Here is a 22,714-nt window from a genome sequence, read left to right on the forward strand (position 1 = left end):
AGAATCCCAGTCTAAAATCTTAGAGCCATCAAAGTAAATGATTACACCCATGGGATGCTGAAATAACCTGATTTACAGTGTCACCAAAGAAATCTAGTATTTTGAGTATCTACATGTAGTATTTTGACACAAGACAGAGATTATATGGTGCACAGTTTATAAATGTAGTCTTTCAATTCAGCATACCTCATACCATAATTTCATCTGCAAACTTACTGAGGGTGCACTTGATCCCCTTGTCCAGATCATCGATGAAGATATTAAAGAGGACTGGCCCCAGTTCGGAGCCCTGGGAGACACCACTAGTGACCGGCCTCCAACTGGATTTGACTCCATTCACAACTCTTTGGGCCCAGCTACCCAGTCAGTTTCCAACCCAACAAAGCATACGCCAGTCACAGCATCCTGGCTCGTACAAGCAGTGTGACCAGCAGGGCTAGGGAAGTGATCGTCCCCCTGTACTCGGCTCTGGTGAGGCCGCACCTCGAGTACTGTGTTCAGTTTTGGGCCCCTCGCTACGAGAAGGACATGGAGGTGCTTGAGCGGGTGCAGAGAAGGGCAACAAAGCTGGTGAGGGGCCTGGAGAACAAGTCCTATGAGGAGCGGCTGAGGGAGCTGGGCTTGTTCAGCCTGGAGAAGAGGAGGCTCAGGGGCAACCTTATCGCTCTCTACAGGTACCTTAAAGGAGGCTGTAGCGAGGTGGGGGTTGGTCTGTTCTCCCACGTGCCTGGTGACAGGATGAGGGGGAATGGGCTAAAGTTGCGCCAGAGGAGTTTTAGGTTGGATGTTAGGAAGAACTTCTTTACCGAAAGGGTTGTGAGGCACTGGAACAGGCTGCCCAGGGAAGTGGTGGAGTCACCATCTCTGGAAGTCTTTAAAAGACGTTTAGATGTAGAGCTTAGGGATATGGTTTAGTGGAGGGCTGTTAGTGTTAGGTCAGAGGTTGGACTCTGTGATCTTGGAGGTATCTTCCAACCTGGATGATCCTGTGATTCCGTGATCAGTAAAATACTTTTGCACTTGCTAGATGCTTCTTTCCTTGTTTCCTGTAAAGCCCCTTTCTCATGTGACAGAAATTTCTTGTCAACAGCTGCAGAAACAGGCACGTACATTAAAAATCTTCATCACTTTGTTCATGAAAGAAGCGTCTGTCATCTTAACGCATTCAACCCCTTGCCACGTACTTTCCAGCAAGTTCAGCCCAGAGGGTTAATTTTTACTAGCTGAAGTCCCACTAAGTTAATTTCTGCCACTCTCGAGTTAATGAATTTTTATTTTTCTACTTACCTAGCTTGCCCAGTGATTGCCAGTGCTTCACACACTACACTGCTTGCCTTGCTCAAAATAACAAGACATCCTGGTCCTTTGATAGAAAGTGATATACAGTGCTCCCCTTTACCTGAACAGTTATTGCCCTCCTTGGATTTGTTTTTTTTTTTTTTTTTAGTCCCTCCCACTGTACATGGTGAATTTATGACACAGGGCTTGCTGTTGGGGAGAAAGCTGGCAAAAATCTCATTACAGACCTCCCACAATCCCCTCCTGTATTCTTCTATATATACACTTTCCTCCATTCTCCACATATGCTTGTACCCTTAGTATATGTTTTTACTTTTCTCATTTTCTTTGTATTCAAATTCTCATCAAGGCTACAATTTTCATTCTCCCACTCTCTCTGATTCTTCCTCTAGCCACACTTTCCTCTTCATGTTATTTGCTTAACTGTACTCGAAGTCTTGCTTTTTTTTTTTTCCTTCTCCCCTCCTCAGGACCCATCCCCCCCCCCTTTTTTTTTTTTTTTTTTTAAAATGGGACTAATAGCTTACCACCCTGTATTGCCATTATGATGTCACCATATTCAGGTTGTATTTCCAGACTACTTTGCTGTCCACGAAGTAGTCTCCTGAAAATACCTATCCTTTCTTTTTATCTCCATTATGATGACCTGTCTTTGGTCATCAATGAATTCCCTGTATTGCCCTGATGACACTTACATTTTCAGAAAGAAGTACAGAAGACATTTGAAGATGTAGACCATTTATAAGATATTAACAAAACAACTCTGAGAAGGGAGACACTAACTTTATTAATTTTGGTTATTTTTCACTTGCTGATTCTCTATTTTCTCTGGAATTTCTATTTTTATTTTAAAACATATTCTGAATTGCAGGTTTTTCATCTTACCCATCTTTGTCAAGCAACCCTGTCTTTCCGCTCTTTCTGCAATGCCCCGAAGTTCAGTAATTTCCCCTTCACTGAGGATTTTTGAAACTTGCTTTCCTGATTAAGTCTTCTTCTAAGTGCTTCTTTGATTACATCTCCTCTGATCAAAGGGACTGTTTCTGTTTTTCTGCTTCTCCTGTACATGTCTTGTGTTGCTACAGGGCAATCATTTATATTAAAGGCTTTGTGTGTCATTTTAAAGTTGTGTTCTCTTGGGACTCTTATGGGGAAGCTTGTTAAGACCGTTCTCCTTACATGGGATACCCATTCCATTAAAAAAAATCACTTTCTGGAGAAAAAAAGGAGAAAAAAACTAAAGGCATAAAAAGCAGCATTCACAGATCATATTACTACTGCCTTCTCCAACTTTCATTTCAGAAATTTGTCTGCTCCAGCAATTCCTGTTGATCCTATACCACTGTACTGTTTCAATTAAACTAAGCATTTATAGCCAATTAAAAAAAAATAATGGAAGTTTTGATGAATTCTACCTTAAAATGGTGCTTGGTATTTTGAGGTTACTGTAGAAAATAAAACAGTTGTGAGTCAATGAAATGGAAAATTGCTCTGTCTTATAACAGACTCTCTAAGGTGCAAAATGTTCTCTTATTTGTTGTTATCAGTATGTCTAGTAATTGCTTTTTGTCCAACTATTATAAAGGGGGAAATGGACTTACAGTCTGGAGAAAAAGAGATGGCAAAACATCCAAAATTAAAGCATGAAAGTATTTGCAATTGTTTTCCCATTTTACAGCATTAAGAAAACATACCAAAAAAAGACATTTGGCCTATCAAAATGGAAAATGTATAGAGATGGGAAGTCATACAGGAATATTTAAGACAAGCAGCAGGTCCAATTTAAAAACAAACATGTATGGTCTTACTTTCATTTCTTTAGGGGAAAAAAAGCCTTGCTACTAATTAAAAGTGTTTTAGCCATAAGGTTGATAAAACACCCTTTGTAACATTTCTACATAGGTTTAATTATAAAACAGCACTGTAAAAAATTAACTGGTACTAAATTACACTGTGGGGCTACATATCAAAGACCACTGTAAAAATTGCTTTCTGCAATAAGCCAACAACTCAGCACAGACTAGGATCAGATCCTTCTTCCATGACAAGCACGCAGTTACACAAAGTCTCATTTTCCTGGGTTTCCTAAACAAAATTTTAGTGCTTTATTTTTGAACCTCTGCATTGTTTTAGGTTCTCCTCAGTTTTCGAAGGACTGAAAAAGTAAAGAGGAAATTGTTATTTGCAAATATTGCCAAAATCAGGTTTCTAACCATCATTTATTTTAAGAGATAAACATCAAGAAGGCCATGCACGCAGGATAGCAACCTGAGGTAAACTTGCAAATTTAGACAGGAGTCCTAATATCCAGCAACCACTGGCAGGGAGTACCTGATGGTTGCTTTCCAGAACAAGGCTGATTGATACCTGACCTTGCCACAAAACACCTATGGGACTTACTTCCCTCCCTTCAGTTTCATGGCAGGGTTTGGATCTGATGATCTTAAAGGTCCCATCCAACTCAAACTATTCCGTGACTCCACGATTGTCCTTTGTGATGACTAAACACACTCAGAAGCACGTGTGACAGCAGTGCCTTCTCACAACTTGTCCACAGTCCCTTGGATTTGATTAGAATCCTGTCTAAAAAGACATACACGCATTCCCCAGCTACGGAGATAGTAGTAATAGACAGCTTATGGGAACACTGCAGAGAAGCAGCACGCAGGAGCTTCCTGCAGGTAAGATCCTATTTGTCAGGTACATTGTTTGCCCACACTGGCAGCCTGCAGCTACCTGCGGAGCTCAACCTAGTAGGTACCCGCACCAAAAAGTTTTGTTTATTTACCATTTGTGTTGTAACGATGACAGGTACACGATGGCTAACTAACAACACATGAACACACACCTACCTGCAGAAGGCCACGTAAACATACTTTAAACACAATTATCAAACCAAAAGAGGGCTGCAGTAACAGCACCATGTCAAAGCAGAGGAGATCTCAGGGAAGCAGAGGACAGCCAGGTTCTTCTACAAACCCCTCCCTGGAACCATCTAGTGAGCACTGAAATCTTTCACAGTCCCGCATCTGTGTGGGGTTTCTTTCTGTGAAGGTTTCCTCTGCCTCAAGCAACCAGGGCAATGCAACAGAGGCACATATTTTTTGTGCTCGCATGGTCGCTCTATCACATACTGAAATTTGTGTTAGGATAGCCCCTACCAGTACCCAGATGCTGTATAGAAGAGTTCAGTATGATCGACTACATTATAATACAACCACATGAGATGACTAAAATAACTTTTTCCAGGTGCCAGATTTCTGCCATGACGTTTGGATAAAATCAGGAATATCTTGCTCCTTGCTGAGCCTCTAATCCTTCCTCCTCAGAATATGTCAAAACTGATAACCATGGCAGACACTTACACTTGGTATCTTTTTTTTTTTTTCTCAGCTGCATCAAAATCCACAAACTGGAGTTCGAGTTGTTGTCTCCCTCTCCTGAACTGCCCTTCCTATCTGTTCATCCCCCACAGTCCTCCTCACCTCCCCCAAAAATTTTGACACGGGAGTTTTAAAAAGAAATCCGAATGAAGTACACTGCACAGAAGGCACATTTATTTTAGCATAGACAAGTAAGAAAAAAACACTGACAAAAGTACTTGAAGAGCTCTATTAAGTTATCTCAGCTTCTATTCAAGTTGAGATATTTACTTTGCCAGATTTCAAGTCAAATACTTTTTTTTTTTTTTTTAATGCAGAGTTAAGACACCACAGTGCCTGTGCAGAACAAAAACTGCAAACAAAAAAAAAAAAACAACACAGTAATTTTGTAGGACATTTTACACTGCCCTGTGGGTGCCCAAAGAGATCACTGATAAAAGTGGTCTGTTAAGGAGTACGTGGTATAATGCAACCCAGCTCTTTCAAAACTCTGCATTCAGACACCACTTCTTCAAAATGTTTTATCAGACTGGAGGGAATATTGATCTGATAAATGGCAAAATACGGCACCTTCCCAGTTTTTCATCCCTTCACTTCTTCAACTATAACTTGTATCAGAATATATTTTCTGAACTTTCTTAGTTTGTTCCATAGGATCAACAAACTGCTTCCTGAATTAACAACAAAACAGCCCATACTCTGAATTCTGAAAAGACAGAAAAACACCTGGTAAAAAATAAAAATCAGAGCATTAGAAAAATCTATGAAAAATGTTTTTTCCTTCTTGAAAGAAAAAAAAAGAAAAAGGATAAATTGCAGAACGAATCCATATAACGAACAATCCATCAAAGGAACGATCACTTACCAACCTGATGCAACAGTGAAAACCCAAAGTAGCAAAGTCTAAAAACACTACGTAAGGAGGCCAAAGTACACCCAAAGCAAGCTAAAATCTCTCACAACCCTTCTACAAATTTTCTACTTATGAAGCAAAGATACAGGTCACTTACTTCAACCATAGCAACGTGCAGTGCAATACACTAAATAAGTTCAGATATTCAAATAGCTGCGGAACATAAGACTGATCCTGTGTGGTTCCAAACCTGGCTTATATAATAACATTCATGTGATTCAGCAATCTCCATGCATTTCTCAGTTCTTTCACACAGCTCTCCTCATAGCTCACAAACACCACCTTTTCTTCACACCCTTCTCTCTCCTCTTTTCTTTACCACCAGAAATTCCAACAGCTTAATTGACAACACCTAACCTTGAAAGAATTGAGCTAAAAAAAACTAATAGAGAATCTTAAAAAAAATAAAAAATGCAGCGAACCAAGGAAATCCAAGTTTGTTTTTTTTTTTTTAAGCATTTGCATATCTCTGTAAAAGTTAATTAAAAAGTCTATAAGAAGAGCATACCATGGAGTGATCAAAAATACACTTATCATTCTTACAGGTACAAGACATTAAGGACAACAAGAAACAAATCCTCTCGGTGCAAAGGGGATGGAGGTGGGAAGAGGGAAAACATCTTTCTCCAGGTCGAACCCAGGCAGCTTCCCACTGCTAACTCCAGACTAACTTCATCACCCATCAAGAATTATGGTTAGCCTGTGGCTTTCAGCACTTTCAGAAAAAAAAAGTTTTAACTGAAAAATGGTTTTAGTCCCTTTCAGGCTCTTTTTCATGCAGATAAAAACCAAGAAAATCTCCAAAATAATTCTGATAAAGTAAAAATGAAAAACTACCAAATTCAGGACTACATATCAGTAAAGAAACTCATAGCGAGATCAAAAAACATAGTATCCTTTCTGCTTGAGGCCAACTTGAAGTGATGATGCTGTCTTTTTGTAGAAGTAAAAATACTCTTTTGTCAAATCAAGACAATGCTCACATGCTTGCAACTGGAATTGTTTGAGATTATCTCAGCATGGTCAAACTCTTGGGCTACAAACAAGTACCTTAGAGTATTAGCACGCTGAATACAAACAGAAATTGCTGCTTTCAACAAATCAAGCGCATATCACACGTTTTACTACCATCCTTGCTCTTGAAATGGAACTGCAAAACAATCAGCATTTGTATTTCTTTTATTTGCAGACGTTATGAGCCATATGAAAGCACTCCATGCCTATAAAATATATACATTCACATACCTCACCCGGCACACTTACGTTAGGAAAATAATTTACTCATCATCTATCACCTCTCTTAATAGCAAACCATAAGAATAGAAGCCAGACAAAATAATTCAAGACACAAAATATTCTGAAATGCTTAACATGGGAAGAGTACAAACAATAGAAACAATTACAATAGACATTTAATTAGCTGATAGATTCCAACATTCATTTACAACAATCTTTAACTCTCCCAGAGCATTTAAGAAGATATGAATACTAATTTTGTTGTACTTGTTTAAAACAGAACAATTATTTCTGAAAATAAACCACTTTGACTCCAAAATACGCCAGTCCAGAAACGGATCTTGACCAATTTCTAGTGGAGTGGGGCAATCACAAGACCACATGAACAATTTCTCTAGGATCCTCTGACTGGACCCCTCTTCCATACGCATGGAAACACACGCTGGCTCACTCTTCTACCCATTATTTACCCTACGTTTCTCTTCCCACCCTCCCAGAAGGGAAAGGATGTCAAAGGATTTTTCAGAAAATACTTAGTCTCTATAAAAAACGTAAAGAACATTGAAAATGTTGTTTTCCTAATGCTGACATGTACACTGTATTCATGTTCTTCCAGAGCGAGCCGTCCTTATTTGAAATATGTACTTAAGAACATCTGCTAAAGACCACACAACTGCTAAAGACCACACAACTGTGTTATGTGCTCTCCTGCACTTGTGACTCAATAACAAGCTTCAAATTATTCCATGTGACAAGACAGCAATGTTACCTATTTTCCACAGTATCACTAAGAAATTTTTAAATTTTATTTAAAGTCCTAATACCTTTACATGGACTTAGAGACATATCTGTACTAGCAGGTTTTTCCTCCCTTCTTACCTAAAAACATTCTCTAAGACACTGAAAGGGACATTTATGAAAATAACACACAACCTGAAAACGTTTTTCCTACTGTAAGTTCAACACCCGCACAGCAGCTTTCAGGTGGTTAAGATTCTCTCAACATTCATATGCAAACACAGATATTGGATACATAAGAAAAAAATGAAGTAATGGGTAATAAAAAGAAAATCTAAAATGTGTCAAGTTAACTGATCTGTCATTTCAGCAAATGGCGTGAAGATTTATTTCCACTTAGATTTATAATGAATTGTACACATAGATGAACATTTCCATTAAGACCCAATTAATATGCCAAAAAGTAATTGCAGGTAGATATTCCAAACATACTGAAACTAATCTGTTTAAGAAATTCAATCATTTACAACATTATGTTTAAGAAAAAAAAAGCAGCATATACAGACCTTCCAGTAGTCAGATTGTAAACTGTAGTACCTCTGGTATGCAGATAATGCTGTAGAAAAGAAAAATAAGTATTGAATTTGTTTTGTTGCTTTTTTTTTTTTTTTGAAGAAAAAGATAGAAAACCTTAAGAGTCAGAATACACAACATTAAAATGATAAATGGTTTAATAAAAGTAACATTGCCACAGTAAGTACCCTGTTGTGGGTAATGCATTCCTTGAGATTATAATTTTGTTTTATGAGACGTCAACCCCAAAGTGTATTTATTATTAATCATACAAATGTAAATCAAGCAATATTTTAAAGAATCCTGTAACAAAAGGAATCATTTGAAATTTTGGGATTTTCTTCCTGGACAAAGCTGCTCTAAGATTTAAAAATTTAATCATGTAGCTCATTTACCATGCTCCCTGATGTCCTGTAATTTCTAAAGAACTGGTACAGAGGGACATACAAAGAGAAATCAATTTCACATGCCCTTTCATTCAGTAGCTGGAGAAACAAAAGCAAGTAAAAAAAAAAAAAAAAAAGCTTACATTTTATTCAACATCTACTAAGACAGACTAAGCTGAAAACCAGCTCTAGAACAGCTCTGTTTTGAAGAATACTAGTACTATACAGCAATGCACTTCTCAAATAGCCATTCCTACCTTCTTTCTGACTGAAAATTCTTGTTGATACATCTTGCCCTTTGGCTAACAGGCATATGGCAACATCAGACTAGAATGCAAACAGGCCTTATGTTCTTGTACGATCACTGCACTAGGCACCATCAAAAATGGACTACTTTAAATAATGATTCACTGCAGTTACAGTTTCATTTTTCTACTATTTGCTTGGTAAGATTTGAGAATGGTTTCTACAGAGTATGCATTTTCCAAACAACAAAAGACGACAACCTCTGCTTTGAAAAATTACAGACACTAAACAGATTAAGACAGCAAGAACTGTATGTACTTGCTGTGCAGGTTCATTTCCTGAAGGTATCATGGATGAACTATGTATGTCCTGAAATTTTATCATCCTTCAATGCCTGTCCTGCAAGTTCATGTCCGTAAGTTGGAAGTATAAAGGCTTAAGCAAAATAAGAAAATATATTTAATGACAAGACACACAGAGGATACACCCAGACCTCCTTCATCTCCTGTAGTTACGTTCTGTACTCTAGTGATCTTCAATCTTTCTTAATTACTGCAACCCTAGATATTTTTGATTGCATTTACAAGATTCTGCCTGTGGGTAGAAACAAACAGGCTAATAAAGATGCTTATCATTAAGGGTAACCCATACACCACCACATTTGGAGCAGGAGTATATTTGCCATTTTAATGTTTTTACCCAAATCCTCCAATATAAAGCACATGCTGTTTTCTTCTGGTATGTTTTTCCTTCCCAACACAGCTTACTACCAAAACTCTGGGACCTTGCAGCTCTTTTGCTGATCTTCTTGAGTGCTGATCAGTATCGTTGCTCAAATCCATTGATTTGGGTTGGATACAAGAACAGAGATGGCCTGTTCTTTCTAACTAGCTTGGAGTTTTTCTGCCTATAACATCCCCCAGCAGGATACTCCCATGTGCTTTCCACGGGGGACCAAACACGCCCAGTGGTGCTGCTCCTGCCCTCCTCATGCTCCACGTTGCTCCACTCAGGACAGCATGGATCTGACCCACAGCAACCTGCACCCACCTCTGCACTCATCCCTCTTCGGATATCCCCAGCCACTGTTTTTACACACCTAGTTGGTATGAACCATGCCTATACTGTGCCTCTCAAACCAGAACTCCCTTGAAAAGCCAGCTTCTAGTGCTGGTGCTCTAAACTGGGATCCATTTGGATGCCCAGGGTAGGAAAAAAATTAGGAGAATATTCACCATTGTTACCAACATGCCAAAAGCATAAATGCTTACATGCAATTTAGCTGAATAAAACCATTTAAAAATTGACACCATCAGGCTAAGGCTTTCAGAACTTAGGAATACAACTCCCTCCCTGCATCAGTATGAACTGAAGTATAGGACCAGAGCCCAAACATAAGATTAAGAACGTTAAGAGTAACCATATTTCACTCACGTTCTGTAACTAAGCTGGGCACTATATGCTCACAGTAACAGAAAACTGCCTCCTCCCAGATTCACCTTTTCCTGGGTATCATTAATAATTTTATGACAGAAAAGTTTAATTAGCTTTTGAACACGGGGATGATTTTGCTTTCCCAAACAGGGAAACACATACAAACAATAAAACACTTTCGTAATACACCACACCTACATGAAAGGAGAAAAAAAAAGTCTTAATTTAAGCAGCAACTACCCAAATTTTAAAGGTTAAAGCATATTGCAAATAATTAAGTCAACAGCACCGTACAACGCAAGACTTAGGAAAATGAGAAATTCTTACAACCCACTATTTTTAAAAAGTAACTACTGTAGTCATTTATACAGGGAATATGGATAAAACAACGGGATGAAAAGAACACTAAATACAATGCTAAAGAAACAACAGAAGACCGGAGGGAAAAAAAAAAAAGCCTTACTAACAATCACCAACCAAACCCACTCTTTATGCAAGTGCAGCAAAAAGGTGTACACCTCCAGTTTTATTCTTGCTCCTAACTCTGGACAGTCAGAGGATTCACAGCCCTGATCCCCAGCCAGAGGCACAGGAACAGAGCTAAACAGCACTGAAAAATGGGAGAGGTCAAACAAAGGTATGCACTGTGTTCAGACCTGACTGACAAAGCATGCACTTATCAGTGGAAGAGAGAAATTAGGAGGCAGAAAACGCTAGGTTCCACTAATGCTGCTGCTTTAAAGCAACTTGCCCAGAAGTACTAGCGCTCTATTTAATACAGGGAAAAAAAAAATCATAGATTAAAGGAGTTTTTGCTCCATTATATTCTGCTAGTTATCCTTAGAGTCCTGATGTTTGTAAATCAAGTTCTTTTCAACCTCTTGCACACTTCAATAAAATTCAGCAGCTTCTCACGGTAACAATTGAAATCACTGAAATTAGTTCCAGCCTCATGCTACAACTAAAAGCGAGTACTCAGAAATCACGGCCTGATGAAGCACATTTCATATACACACAGTAAGAAGGTAAGACCTTCATTCTAAGAAAGGTCATATTACTCTTACAGAGCAAGAAGTAACACGTTACAGCTCTCCTCTAGAGTGTCTGAAGTGCCCAATCCTACTTCTGGGTTCAGAAACCTGTTCCAGGGATCCATCCTTACAGCAATAGGGGAGGGTCAGGCTGGGGGTTAGGGAAAGGGTCTGCACCCAGAGGTGGTCAGGCACTGGGACAGGCTCCCCAGGGCAGTGGTCATGGCACCGAGCCCGACAGAGTTCAGGAAGCATTTGGACAATGCTCTTAGACACAGGGGCTGATTTTGGGGGTGGTCCGGTGCGGAGCCAGGAGTTGGATGTGATGATCCTTGTGGGTCCCTTCCAACTCAAGATATTCTGTGATTCTTCCCTGTTTCTTACTTCACAGGTCTTTCTGAACCATGACATACTGGTAGCTAGTCAAATCTCCAATTACAGTCCTTTCTTTCTAGGGTAACAGCATTCTGCTGCTACCAGCCACTGCACTTAACTTCTTGAAGACAAAATACTACAATTCTCAGTATTGTGCTGAAAATGTTGCCAACAGCAAACCACAGAGGGATCCATTAGGCCTGCAGTATCCCTTTCCTTCTTAAAAAAGCTAGACACCTAGAAGCTGTTGTTCATGCACAATTTCAGTACGTAACAAGTGCTCAAGTTCCAGATGTGAAAGTTTATTTCAGCCCTGTTCACAACTACATTAACATCTGCTCCACAAGAACACAAGCTCTGCTGCAAACGATGGACAGAAAAACTGGGGGGAAAAAAAAAGGATTCAACAATTTTCTTTGTTTTGTTTTTCGTTTTTGCCAGAACCCACATGAAAGATCCCTAATCAAGCATTCTCCTAACAAGAATCTTGCACATAAAAAACATGCTAGAAACCAAATTATGAAAGGAAAGTTTCCGAAAAGCCACACAGCTTACTAATTTTAAAAACAAGCAACTTCTCCTCTAAATAAAGTTTTTAACTATAGGAGGTGAGTGCAAACTTCTCATATTACAAAACTTACTATAGAATAAGGAAAAGGGGGAAAAAAGTGAATCTGCTGAGCAAAATAAATGAATGATAAATAAATAAATCCCCTTCTGAAACCTGACCTCTGCTGAGCAAAATAAATAAATAAGTAAATATAAGGGTAAGATAATTTTTGACAGGAGAAAAAATATTCTATGAATCACTGTTCTTTTTAAACATTAGAGTCAACTCACAATTTTTAAATTAAAGTGAATTACCCCTTTTCAGTTAAAATGTCCTTTTTTAAATAAGCCCATAATCTAAAGGCTTCCCAGGAAAAAAATAAAAATTCTCACTTAAAACATAGAGATAATAAGAAGGACAAATCAGATCTTTAAATATTAGAGATCTCTAAATAAAACTGGCTTCGCAAGTAGTAAGATTTTCACAAATAATGTGAACTTTATGAATACTAGGAATACAGAGAAAATGTTGAAAGGAATCCAAATTTACTGGAACAGGAAAGTTAAATTAAGCATCTAAGAACTTCTGCCACATGCCACTTAAAACGAGCCTTAAAAATCCATTAAAACTAATCTAGGGCTACAAAATACCAAAATGAAATGAATACTTTGAAATCACTCTTAAGCACAACAGAATTCAGCAGACAATCTTCTGATTAGGAGCTTATTATTAAGCTTTTCAAATCCAGAAGTTCACCACTGAAATTCTTAAACCTCTGGAACTGCTGGAGTTTAAACATATAGAAACTTCTTTTTTCACAGCATGCAAAACCCTTGTTCATTCTTCATTCTCAACTCCATTCATAACATCACCTTGTCAACCACAGAAAATTCTCTTAAACACAAAACTGAGAAATCATATTCAGACATCTAAAACAATACCCAGACAAGTGTCTCAATAACTCCTACAAAAGTGGTTCCTGGTAGCCTACCTCCATCCTTTTGCCCAGTATTTCATTACTTATCAAATCAAACTAGCACTGTTTCAATCAACTTTACTCTCCAAAACCTAGCAATTTTACATTACTTGCCTATCAGATGATCCTTGTGCCTAGGTTCTGGAAAATCCTGCGGCACACTGAGTGGCAGACACAGCATTTGCCATTCCACCCTGAATAAGGGGTTGTTTGCCCCAACGGTATATGTAGGTTTTCAGAGCAATCAGAATCACCTATATGGCTTGATGCAAATAAAACAGTGTTTGGCTAAAATAGTTCTGAAAACAAAAGCACTATCTTTCTGCTGAAAGAATTAAAATTACACTGGACAGCAAGAAATCTCCTAAGCTACTCCACTATCTTACCTGCCTCTGCCACCAAATGCAGCACTGGCCCTCCATAAGTCTAAACAGCCACGCTCCACTGGCTCCCTCTTATTAAAAGACTTTCACAGCCACCCAGAGCCACCCGTTTGCAGCATCTACAGATACACATGGACAGAATGATACAGTCTTTTCTGATTCTCTCCCCAAGACTTGGCTTCTTCTCTTACTATGACTAGGGTCAATGGACATCTCACCATCATGCCAGGGATGATACCTGATGATGGCGATACTTTCCTGATTTGCTCCTGTTTAATTTCTTGATTTCACACAGAGGAAACAAAATACATTTTATACAATTACCATGTGTGTGGTTTCAGAATATTTTTTTTTAATCTCCTTAACTGCATAAGAGAATGGTAAAGCTTCACAAATTACAGAATTGCATCAGTAAAGCAAGATGAAAATGGGGATCAAGAACTGCCTGAATGACATCCTTCTACTTGTCATTTCTAGCACACCCAATCACAAATCACAGTCACCAAAGAACATCTTTTATTGCCTACTCTGATGATACCTGAAAATGTAAGAGGCCTTTGAAAGTGATGCAAACATGGAACTTCGAGTATTTTGGTGCCAAAGTAAGGGTAAAGTGAACTAGATACTGACACCATCTAGTGGCACCTTGCAAGGCTAAATGTGACCACCATGTATTTTTGGCTTAGTAAGCTTCAAAAAGTTACATGCAAGCTTGAAGTTGATGACATACACCTGAGAAGAGAACCTGAACAACCCAAAGCTCCATAGTCTTCTGTGAAAAATGGCCTTTTTCTTAAATACATTTTTCTTCTTGTCAATTTTTAAACAAGCAAAGAACAATTCCTAGTGCTCATCTAGTGTGAAAATAAATGGTAACAGAAAATTAGCTTAAGAACAGCACAAGGGAAGCAAAGAGAAGGTACATGTATTGTTTTAAATCTGACAACTCGTTCCCGAAAAATAAATGTTCATTAAACACCTGGGAGCCATTTGCAGGTTATGGAAACAGCTGATTACATTGTGCAAGGATTTCTCCACAATAGTGCTTTAACCTAGCAATGTGAATGCTGCTGGGCCCCAGAATTAGGAACATCAAAAGTTGAGGAAATTCCAAGGTTGAGTCAATGATTTTTAAAAAAGAAAAAAAAAAAAAGGTGTGGAAGTTAGAGCAGCAAAACACGGCTCAGGTCTTTTGTTCTAAGGCCTCAGGGAAGAGGTTGTTCCCAGCTTCCTCCAGAGATTTGTGCTTAAAGTACCAAAAAGATGTGATCAAAGAAGCCTAAAGCATGTCTTCCTTTTTAACACAGAATGAACATGAACATACAAAGGCAACTCAATCATACATTTACAAAAGAAAAAAATAGCAGAAAGTCCTCTCAGTAATGTTATTAACAAATGCGCATCCCTATGTGGAAATATAATGCAGTGGCATGCTGGTGGGAAACCTGACGTCCCATGATCTTACTCAGCTATTCACACAGGAAACTAAGTGCTAAATGTGCAAGACAAACGAGTTACTTATGACAAAGTTTGCTATTACACAAATCTTTTAAATAATGAATGGCATCCAGTTTAGCATATATGTAGTAGAAAAAAATAAGATCTTTAAAAATTGAGAATGTCAGTGGAGGAACACAATAGAACCACACGTAGCTCAAAATCCTTCAAAGAACATATTCCACAAAATGGTTTTTGACAAATAAGCATTAAAACACTTCCCAAAATGAAAAAAAAAAAAAAAAAAAAAAAAAAAAAAACAGTCAAAAGCATGGAAATATGGCCCAGTTATATTCTTTAATAAGAATTCTCTACTGCTAATAAAAAACAACACCACATTCACAAAACAGAAACCAAATTTATAAAGAGCACTGTTGTCTTGTAAGCTTAGGAGAATATTCTTACTACTTTCTACAGGAATTTCGTGTGACAGTTTCAATTGCCTGAAATTCAACACCATCCTGAAGATGATATAAACAGCTCTAAATAGAAGCAACCCAATTTCAGGCAATTATTAACAATTACAAGCAACAAAAGAAAAAAAATCACAAATATAATCTCAATTTGAAACACAGCCACCTCTTCCTCAGCTCATTCAGCTGCTCGCCTACTTAAACTCCATTCCAGTTCTTCCAGGACTCATCGGTAAAAGCCAGCCCAGCAGCAAGGCAGCAGCAATCTGCACAATCCTATCTGTGCTGGGAACTTCTCTCTCACGTTTATAAGATCATGCCTACTACTCGATTACCTCTGAACTCAGCACACTGAAATAGCTCCCACTGACAGTACTTTCCTTTAAAGTTCTGATAGCCTAAAACATTAACCACTATAAAAAAATAAAAATAAATAATAATAATAATAAAAACACTACAAAGCTTGAATTGTAAGCATAGAGGAAAACATGAACATTGTTGAAATTGGGATTTATTCTTGCAACCACGCTGCTTTACATAAGAACAAAGTGTTTAATAAATGAGCGAGGAATATTCTACACATTGGTAAAAATTCCCTTGAACTAAGCAATACTGTCTTACAAATTACTTAGAATATTTTACACTAGTGCTTCTGACAACACAGTCACTATCCACAAATAAAATTATTAAAATTACACTGACATAATACATCACGCTTGAATACAGCAGTAAGAATTATTTCAGTGCAGTATTTATTGCACTTTAGTAACTGCAATGTGAATAACAGCATTTTTTTTCCTATTTAACTCATTAATTGCATTATCTACTTCTACTTTCAAGAATTTTATTCAGGGAGCAGAAATTCAAGGTGGCCAATAATAAAAGTATGCCTGCACTTGTGCACCTGATAATTGTGCTCCAAGTCACAGGCTGGAATACAGTTGATGTATATGAACCTTCTACAAAATAGATGCAAAGACCCCCAAGGAAAACACAGATGATGTCAGAGCTCACGAGCTCAAACAGATTTCAACTACAACTAAAACCTCCAAGATCACTGCCTACAGTCTGTATTCCTTATGAAAACCAGAGTCATGGAAAAAGGAAAAAGAAAAAAAAAAAAAAAAAAAACACAACAAAACATCTCCAAATACTGATGTAACACCACCTTCCTATAAGACTAATTCTAGTTATAAATAAATAAATAAATAAATAAATACATAAATAAAGCCCAGCCCACCCAAGGAATGCAGCTGCCAACAAAGATGCCAGGTATATGCTATAGAGTCTTAACTGGATTCGCAGTGTTGCCTGGGTCCACGAGCCTACATGACCACTCAGCCTCCTCTGACAAAACCCGAGGCTGAGGTTTCACATTCTGGGGCAATTGCATCACTTCTGCTAGGTAATTTTTCAGTTGGACCAGTTCCCCACACAGCTGCACATTCAGCTGTGCCTGCACAAAGCAGAGAGCGGCAACACGCGGGTGGGTGATGCCACTGAAGACATGCCCAGGGAACAATGGGTATGGAAGCTTCAAACAACTATCAAACAACCAGTGAACAGTTGTCTAGTTTTAAAAAGAAAAAGGAAAAAAAAAAAAAAGTAAGACATCAGATTAGAGTTACAAAAACAGGAAGTTGTCGTTGGGAGGAATGAACGTTCTCGTTTTGGGAACACTTGAAGCCAAATCCTGACCCGTGATGATCAGGAAGACAAATGGTGGGCACAGAAAGCACCTTGGAACATGCTTGCTGAACTGAATCCATCTGCCCTGATTATCACTGTCTGAACATACGAGTCAGTAGCTCACAGTATTTCAAAATCAGCCCAAGGTTGATGCCTTGACTATATCACCTTCTCCTAACGACATCTGAGTGACATTAACAGGACAACTCAATTCCATGGATGTAGAGAAAATCCCTTAGGTAACAACAGCAACTCAAATACGCTGCATTTTAGGATAAGTACAAGCTGTAGACCAGCTTCAGGAGTTTTAAATGCTATGAAAAAAAAACATCTTGATGCTCTAGTCTGACATCAGACATAATACAGAGAGAGAATGAACAACATCCAGTAATTTCTGATGCAAACTCACAACTTTTTGTTAGAGACTATTTGTTTTGTTTTGTTTTTAAATGAAAAAGCATATTATACCTGAAATTAGGTGGCTACAATCAATGGAAAACATAACGTACATTGAGAAATTACTACAACATTTAATAGGTTTCAGTTAAAAATGCAAAAACATATGCTAGCTGTACTTAGGCTTCAGTAAGGCATCTGCCACCACCTTATTCTGCATTCCAAGTCAGCCTGCTCCTGATACTCCACTCCCTGTGCGCACAGTGCCAGGATAGTGCTTGCCCTGTTACTTCCAGTAATGACATGCAGTAACCTGCCATCAATCTTTCTCAGGGTCCCTCTTTTCCAGAACTAGTCCTAATTCTTATCCAGAAGTGACCCACAGGTCTTTGCTACTACACACGTGAGAAGTTCCTGGCAACCTGAAAATACTAATGTGCACAGAATACACCTGAGTGATCCATGTTTGTGAACAAAGTTAACAGAGAGAGACCAAACCAGAACAAAATTTAAACATGAAGCTCTTAACAGATCTCTACCAACCTGGCATTGCTTAAAGTTGACCACTTTTTGTACTTTTGCAGTCAATTAACAATTTAGTTCTACTTAGCACAAACTATACTGCCAACATTTATAAATGAAGAACACTATGACATTTGCCTTTAATAAAGACACACCTTCCTACATTACATGCACAAGTGTATACATTTATTAAAAGTAGTTAATAAAATAACTAACAGGCTTCCAAGGGGAAAAAAGTTGCTTAGCATTAGTCATACTACTCGTGATATTTTATTAATTACATCCTTCATCAACTTCTCCACAGCTTTATCCAAGACTAATTTCAGACTAGACACATTGTAGTTCTGAAGGACCTGCTGCAGCATTGTACAGTTCTGGAACTTCAAGACTTAAAAATCTGATTAGTCAGGGAGTGCATTCCTGAACTCCCTTTACTTTTCAGATCTCAAGTATTTAAAAAATTAACCATAATTGCAGTTAGCATGTTTGATAATTAAGAGCAACAGAATTTAAACTTACAGATGGAACAAAGTTATTCGCGCTTTAAATTTAAGATGCAATGCAACAGCACTCTAGTTCTTTCAGACTGAAAAGCTGAAATAGAGAATACTTTTTTTTTGTGCCATGAATAATACTTTTACAGTCATTGGTACTGAATGTCAACAGCTCCTGTGAACAAGAACGTGTCCCTCAATGAAATCAAAAAACCTTCACCTTCCCTGAGCCACTGCTGTATTTCTCATCTATCAAAATTCCTTTGATACATCGTTTCCTCTACTTCCTCCACTACATCATTTGTTTGAATATACCACCTTTTTTTCCTTAATCCAAGTATTTCACTACTAACAAAGTTTTCTCACTTTCTGAGACTTCATGATTTAGATGTGACTTTAAAGCAACATCTAAGAAAATACCAGTATGTTAATACAAGTTTTTATGTCTAAATGTTTCTTATGCACATGCTTGCGTATAGTTCTGCCTAACTGGTATATCTAATAAGCCATTCTGCAGTCACATCATGCAGAGTTGTATTAGGCTGATCAGAAACAACAGTGTAAGTTATTTGCAGAGGGAGTGGCAGAATTTTCTTACGTAATTTTTTAAAAGTTTAAAATGCATGAAATGAGACCACTCTTCAGGAAACTCTATAGGCAGCATGCCACAACGCTCCCTTCAGGTTTTGCCATGCCTGCGGAATCTGAAACATCCATGGTTATGTTACATTACACCCACTAGACAGGGCGTAGTAGGTACAAGCTGTGGGTATGAAGGGCTCCCCGATGTATTCAGTAGAAAAAGGTGGACAATAATGATTACACAAAGCTTTCTAAATTTACATACTGGAAATTCCTCCCTAGCAGTAACAAATTGAAACATCTGTCACCTAAAAAAGACAAGATAGGCTTCCAGGAACCCTAACTCACACAGTTTTACAGTAGACACAGACTTTTGGCTCATCTAAACACTCCACAACCACTGGAAGGAGTCAGCTATCAGACACAGGCTGACAGCGAGCACGCAATCAATGGGCAACAGGACAAGCTAAAGATGTAGCCCCACGCCTCAGGCAGCAACACAGCAGGGTACCTTTCGAATCAACACCTCTACCAAAAAAGCAGTCTACTGACCCATATACGGCAAAGCACAAATGTACATTAAGTTATATGTTCAGGGGCTGAAACGATGGCAAAAAGCTTTTAATAATTTAAAAGCCTGAAGAAACAGACCTAAAATAATAACATGTCCCTCCAGAAAACCCACGCACCCATTCTCCCACTCCGTCTTTAAAACAGACCTTGAAAACACATCAAGTGCTGGTTTTTGCTTTTAAATTAGCATTTTCAGCCTAGTCTTACCCATTGAGATTGTGGACAAACATGAAGGCCAAATGCAAGGCCAATTTAGGACAGGTGCTCACTCTACACATCTGTGTCTTTACAGCACTGTTAGCTTCTGCTGTTCCCATCTTTCCCACCCCAAAAAAGAATCCTTCATGGGTACGAATTCAACACTTTGTAGTCATATAGTAACCCAGAAAAATAAAGCAAGCAGCATGGTATATAATAAACTACATGAACTTCATATTCTCACCTGCATCAGCAGCATATTATGCTTTTGGTGGTGTGTTTTTTTCTTTTTTTTTTTCCCCCAATTAAAATTTAATTTTAAAAAAAAAGCTCGGGAAGTTAGAATACAACTGTGCTTTCATAAAGACATCATCAGTCTTACTCTGTTATAGGCTTTGAAATATAATACAAGCCAAGAATGTAGTGAGTTATCCAAATGTTTTTGATTCTATTTTATCACCTACATCAAATGACAATCCCCCAAAGATATTTACCAGAAATACTAAAAAATAAAAAGCACTTACCTTTTGGATAATCTTCCAATAAGAGGTTGAAGTGACCTAACTGACAAAAGAAATCAGACTCGACCTTTCCTTCAGCTTTCAAAATTAGCGATTCATAGCAGCGAACAGCCTGGGAAAAAGAAATACAAGGGTTTCAGAATACTGTATTTAACTAAAGCAAATAATACATTTTCTGAGAAGTAACAGAATTGTTTCTCTCCAATGGAAGAAGTCTACACTCTAAATACCTTATAGTTAGCATTACTTCTTGAAGAAGAAATGAAATATTACAACAGTTTTTTGAAGTTCATGATTTTAGTACAAACTGATAGTACAGAGAAAACTGAAGTTTTCTCTGGTTTATCTGTTGACTCCAGAAATATGTGATTTCCCAAACACAAAACAAAATGATAATTATTTAAAAATAAAAAAATAAATGTTATTTCATTCATTTTTTCCAATCTGCAAGAAAGAATCCCCTCTAAACTATTTTATTCCCATTGTGTTTTTCTTCTGAAGGATTCGCATTTCATTATACCAATCATTCCATTAGTTTTTACTAAGCTGCCACACAGCTTCACAGCTGAAGCTGAATACAGCACCTCAACATACTTGGGCAATTCACATAGCTTAGCATGTATTTCCCAAATACCTAACTCTTCACATACCTCTGTCATGTCACAAAGTGTACTCTTTACTACCCTCCACTTACTACACACTCACTGTAGACTGAGTTCAAGTTAGAAACCTGAACTCAAATAACTTTACTTTGAGAGAACTTGCCCTAGAAGTTTGTAAGCAGCACACACAACTGAAGCATATTCAGTGCTTTTTTAATAGACCGATGAACTAGTGTCTTCTATTCATCACAATAGTCACAATCTTTAACCTCTGATATTCTTATCTCATGACCCTGACAGGCTGGGAAAAAAAATTTAAAAAAAAAAAATCAAATTTTCCCAACTTTTTGAACTTCCAGATTATTGATTTTCAACATCCCAGCCATTAAAGTGAAGTAGTTGGACAAACTTAAACAGGAGGGAGAGTCCTTTGAGCTGGCAGAAGACTTCACTGCTCTCAAAAGCTCCAGCTGGCTAGTCCCTGGTTTCCAACAACTCACGGTTTGACTATATTTCAAATTTGGTTGCAATTACCAACTGCTTGATTGCAATTTATTACAGAAACCTTAATATTTAGTCTAAAATGACAATTTGTTAAGTCATTTAATTAAAACTGTAAATAACGGGGGGGACATGTCAATCTATCCTGTAGTTCAATTTCTAATATAGTCAGTTTGGCCGTATTTGTGATTTACTTTATGCACGCTTATATTAATGCTCAAAATGAGAAATATCATCAAAACATGGAACAATTAAACACCAGTGGAGAATACAAATCACTGATCTGATCTGTATTTTAATGTGTTGTTTTTACCTTGCTATGCCAGTTTTAACATTATTTTTCCAAAGTGAAAGCTATGAGATAGGTCTCACTGCACTCCATGGACAAATAGCCACCTAAGTGACTGGATGAGTGGTTCTTGGTCGTAGCCTTCTTTTATGTCTGTTTTCAAAAACAGAAGTTCTGGCTGATAAAGACAAAGTTATGCTGCTGCAGAACTGCAGCAAAATGGATCACATCTATATTAAATTTATTAGGTGTGTGTATGGTATTGAAACAACATGATAAATTCATTTAAATTACATATTTCAAACTGTAGGTATTTGGCCATATTCTCAAGACATTAAATTGAGAAATGCAGATGCCTTATATATATATTATATATATATATATATATTATATATATAAAATTGGTGCAGAATTTTTCATTAATGCTGCAAGTTTTGACTCACCAAACTACATTGAAAAGACAGATTTTGCTGACAGTTAATCAAAAGCTACTACTCCTTTAATTTCATTCCCACCCCCTATAAATACTTCTCCAAGTCAGCCAACTCGCAATCTAAAGAAAATTAACCCTGGAATCAGAACCAAAGCATACAAGCTTAAAGTGAATTTCTTAAAATTGTTGTGTGTGTTTGAGCCAACTCTCAGCATTCAGGCTAATCCACTGAAAGCACTGCCATCTGTAAATGTTTTAGTGCGTTATCTTGCTTTTTGTGACTTGATTCCTCTCCCACCTTTTGGTGTCATCTCTGGATTTGTACAAACCTAGCACAATCCTTGCTGGTGCCTCTAACGTTACTGTCATGGACAGAATTTGCAGATAGGCCTCCCATTTTCTGATGAAACACTGTACCTGCTGGAGCTGAAGAGAATGCTCACACTACAACATTTTTTGATATTAACATTGTCTTCTACAA

At 37.7% G+C, this 22,714-nt stretch overlaps 1 protein-coding gene across 10 annotated transcripts in view; it reads right to left on the reverse strand.

Annotated features, from left to right (window-relative positions):
- KDM6A (lysine demethylase 6A) overlaps positions 1-22,714 on the reverse strand; it is a 149,964-nt gene that overhangs the window by 96,864 nt on the left and 30,386 nt on the right. For all 10 annotated transcript variants that reach the window (XM_032185949.1, XM_032185941.1, XM_032185921.1 and 7 more), the window contains 2 exons: positions 20,412-20,520; positions 8,136-8,185 (listed from right to left, as the gene is read on the reverse strand). In XM_032185949.1, the coding sequence (XP_032041840.1) occupies positions 8,136-8,185; positions 20,412-20,520 (159 nt within the window). The remainder of the gene's footprint in view (positions 1-8,135; positions 8,186-20,411; positions 20,521-22,714) is intronic.

The sequence above is a fragment of the Aythya fuligula genome, chromosome 1 (assembly GCF_009819795.1).
Source record: "Aythya fuligula isolate bAytFul2 chromosome 1, bAytFul2.pri, whole genome shotgun sequence".
Classification (NCBI taxonomy): Eukaryota; Metazoa; Chordata; class Aves; order Anseriformes; family Anatidae; genus Aythya; species Aythya fuligula.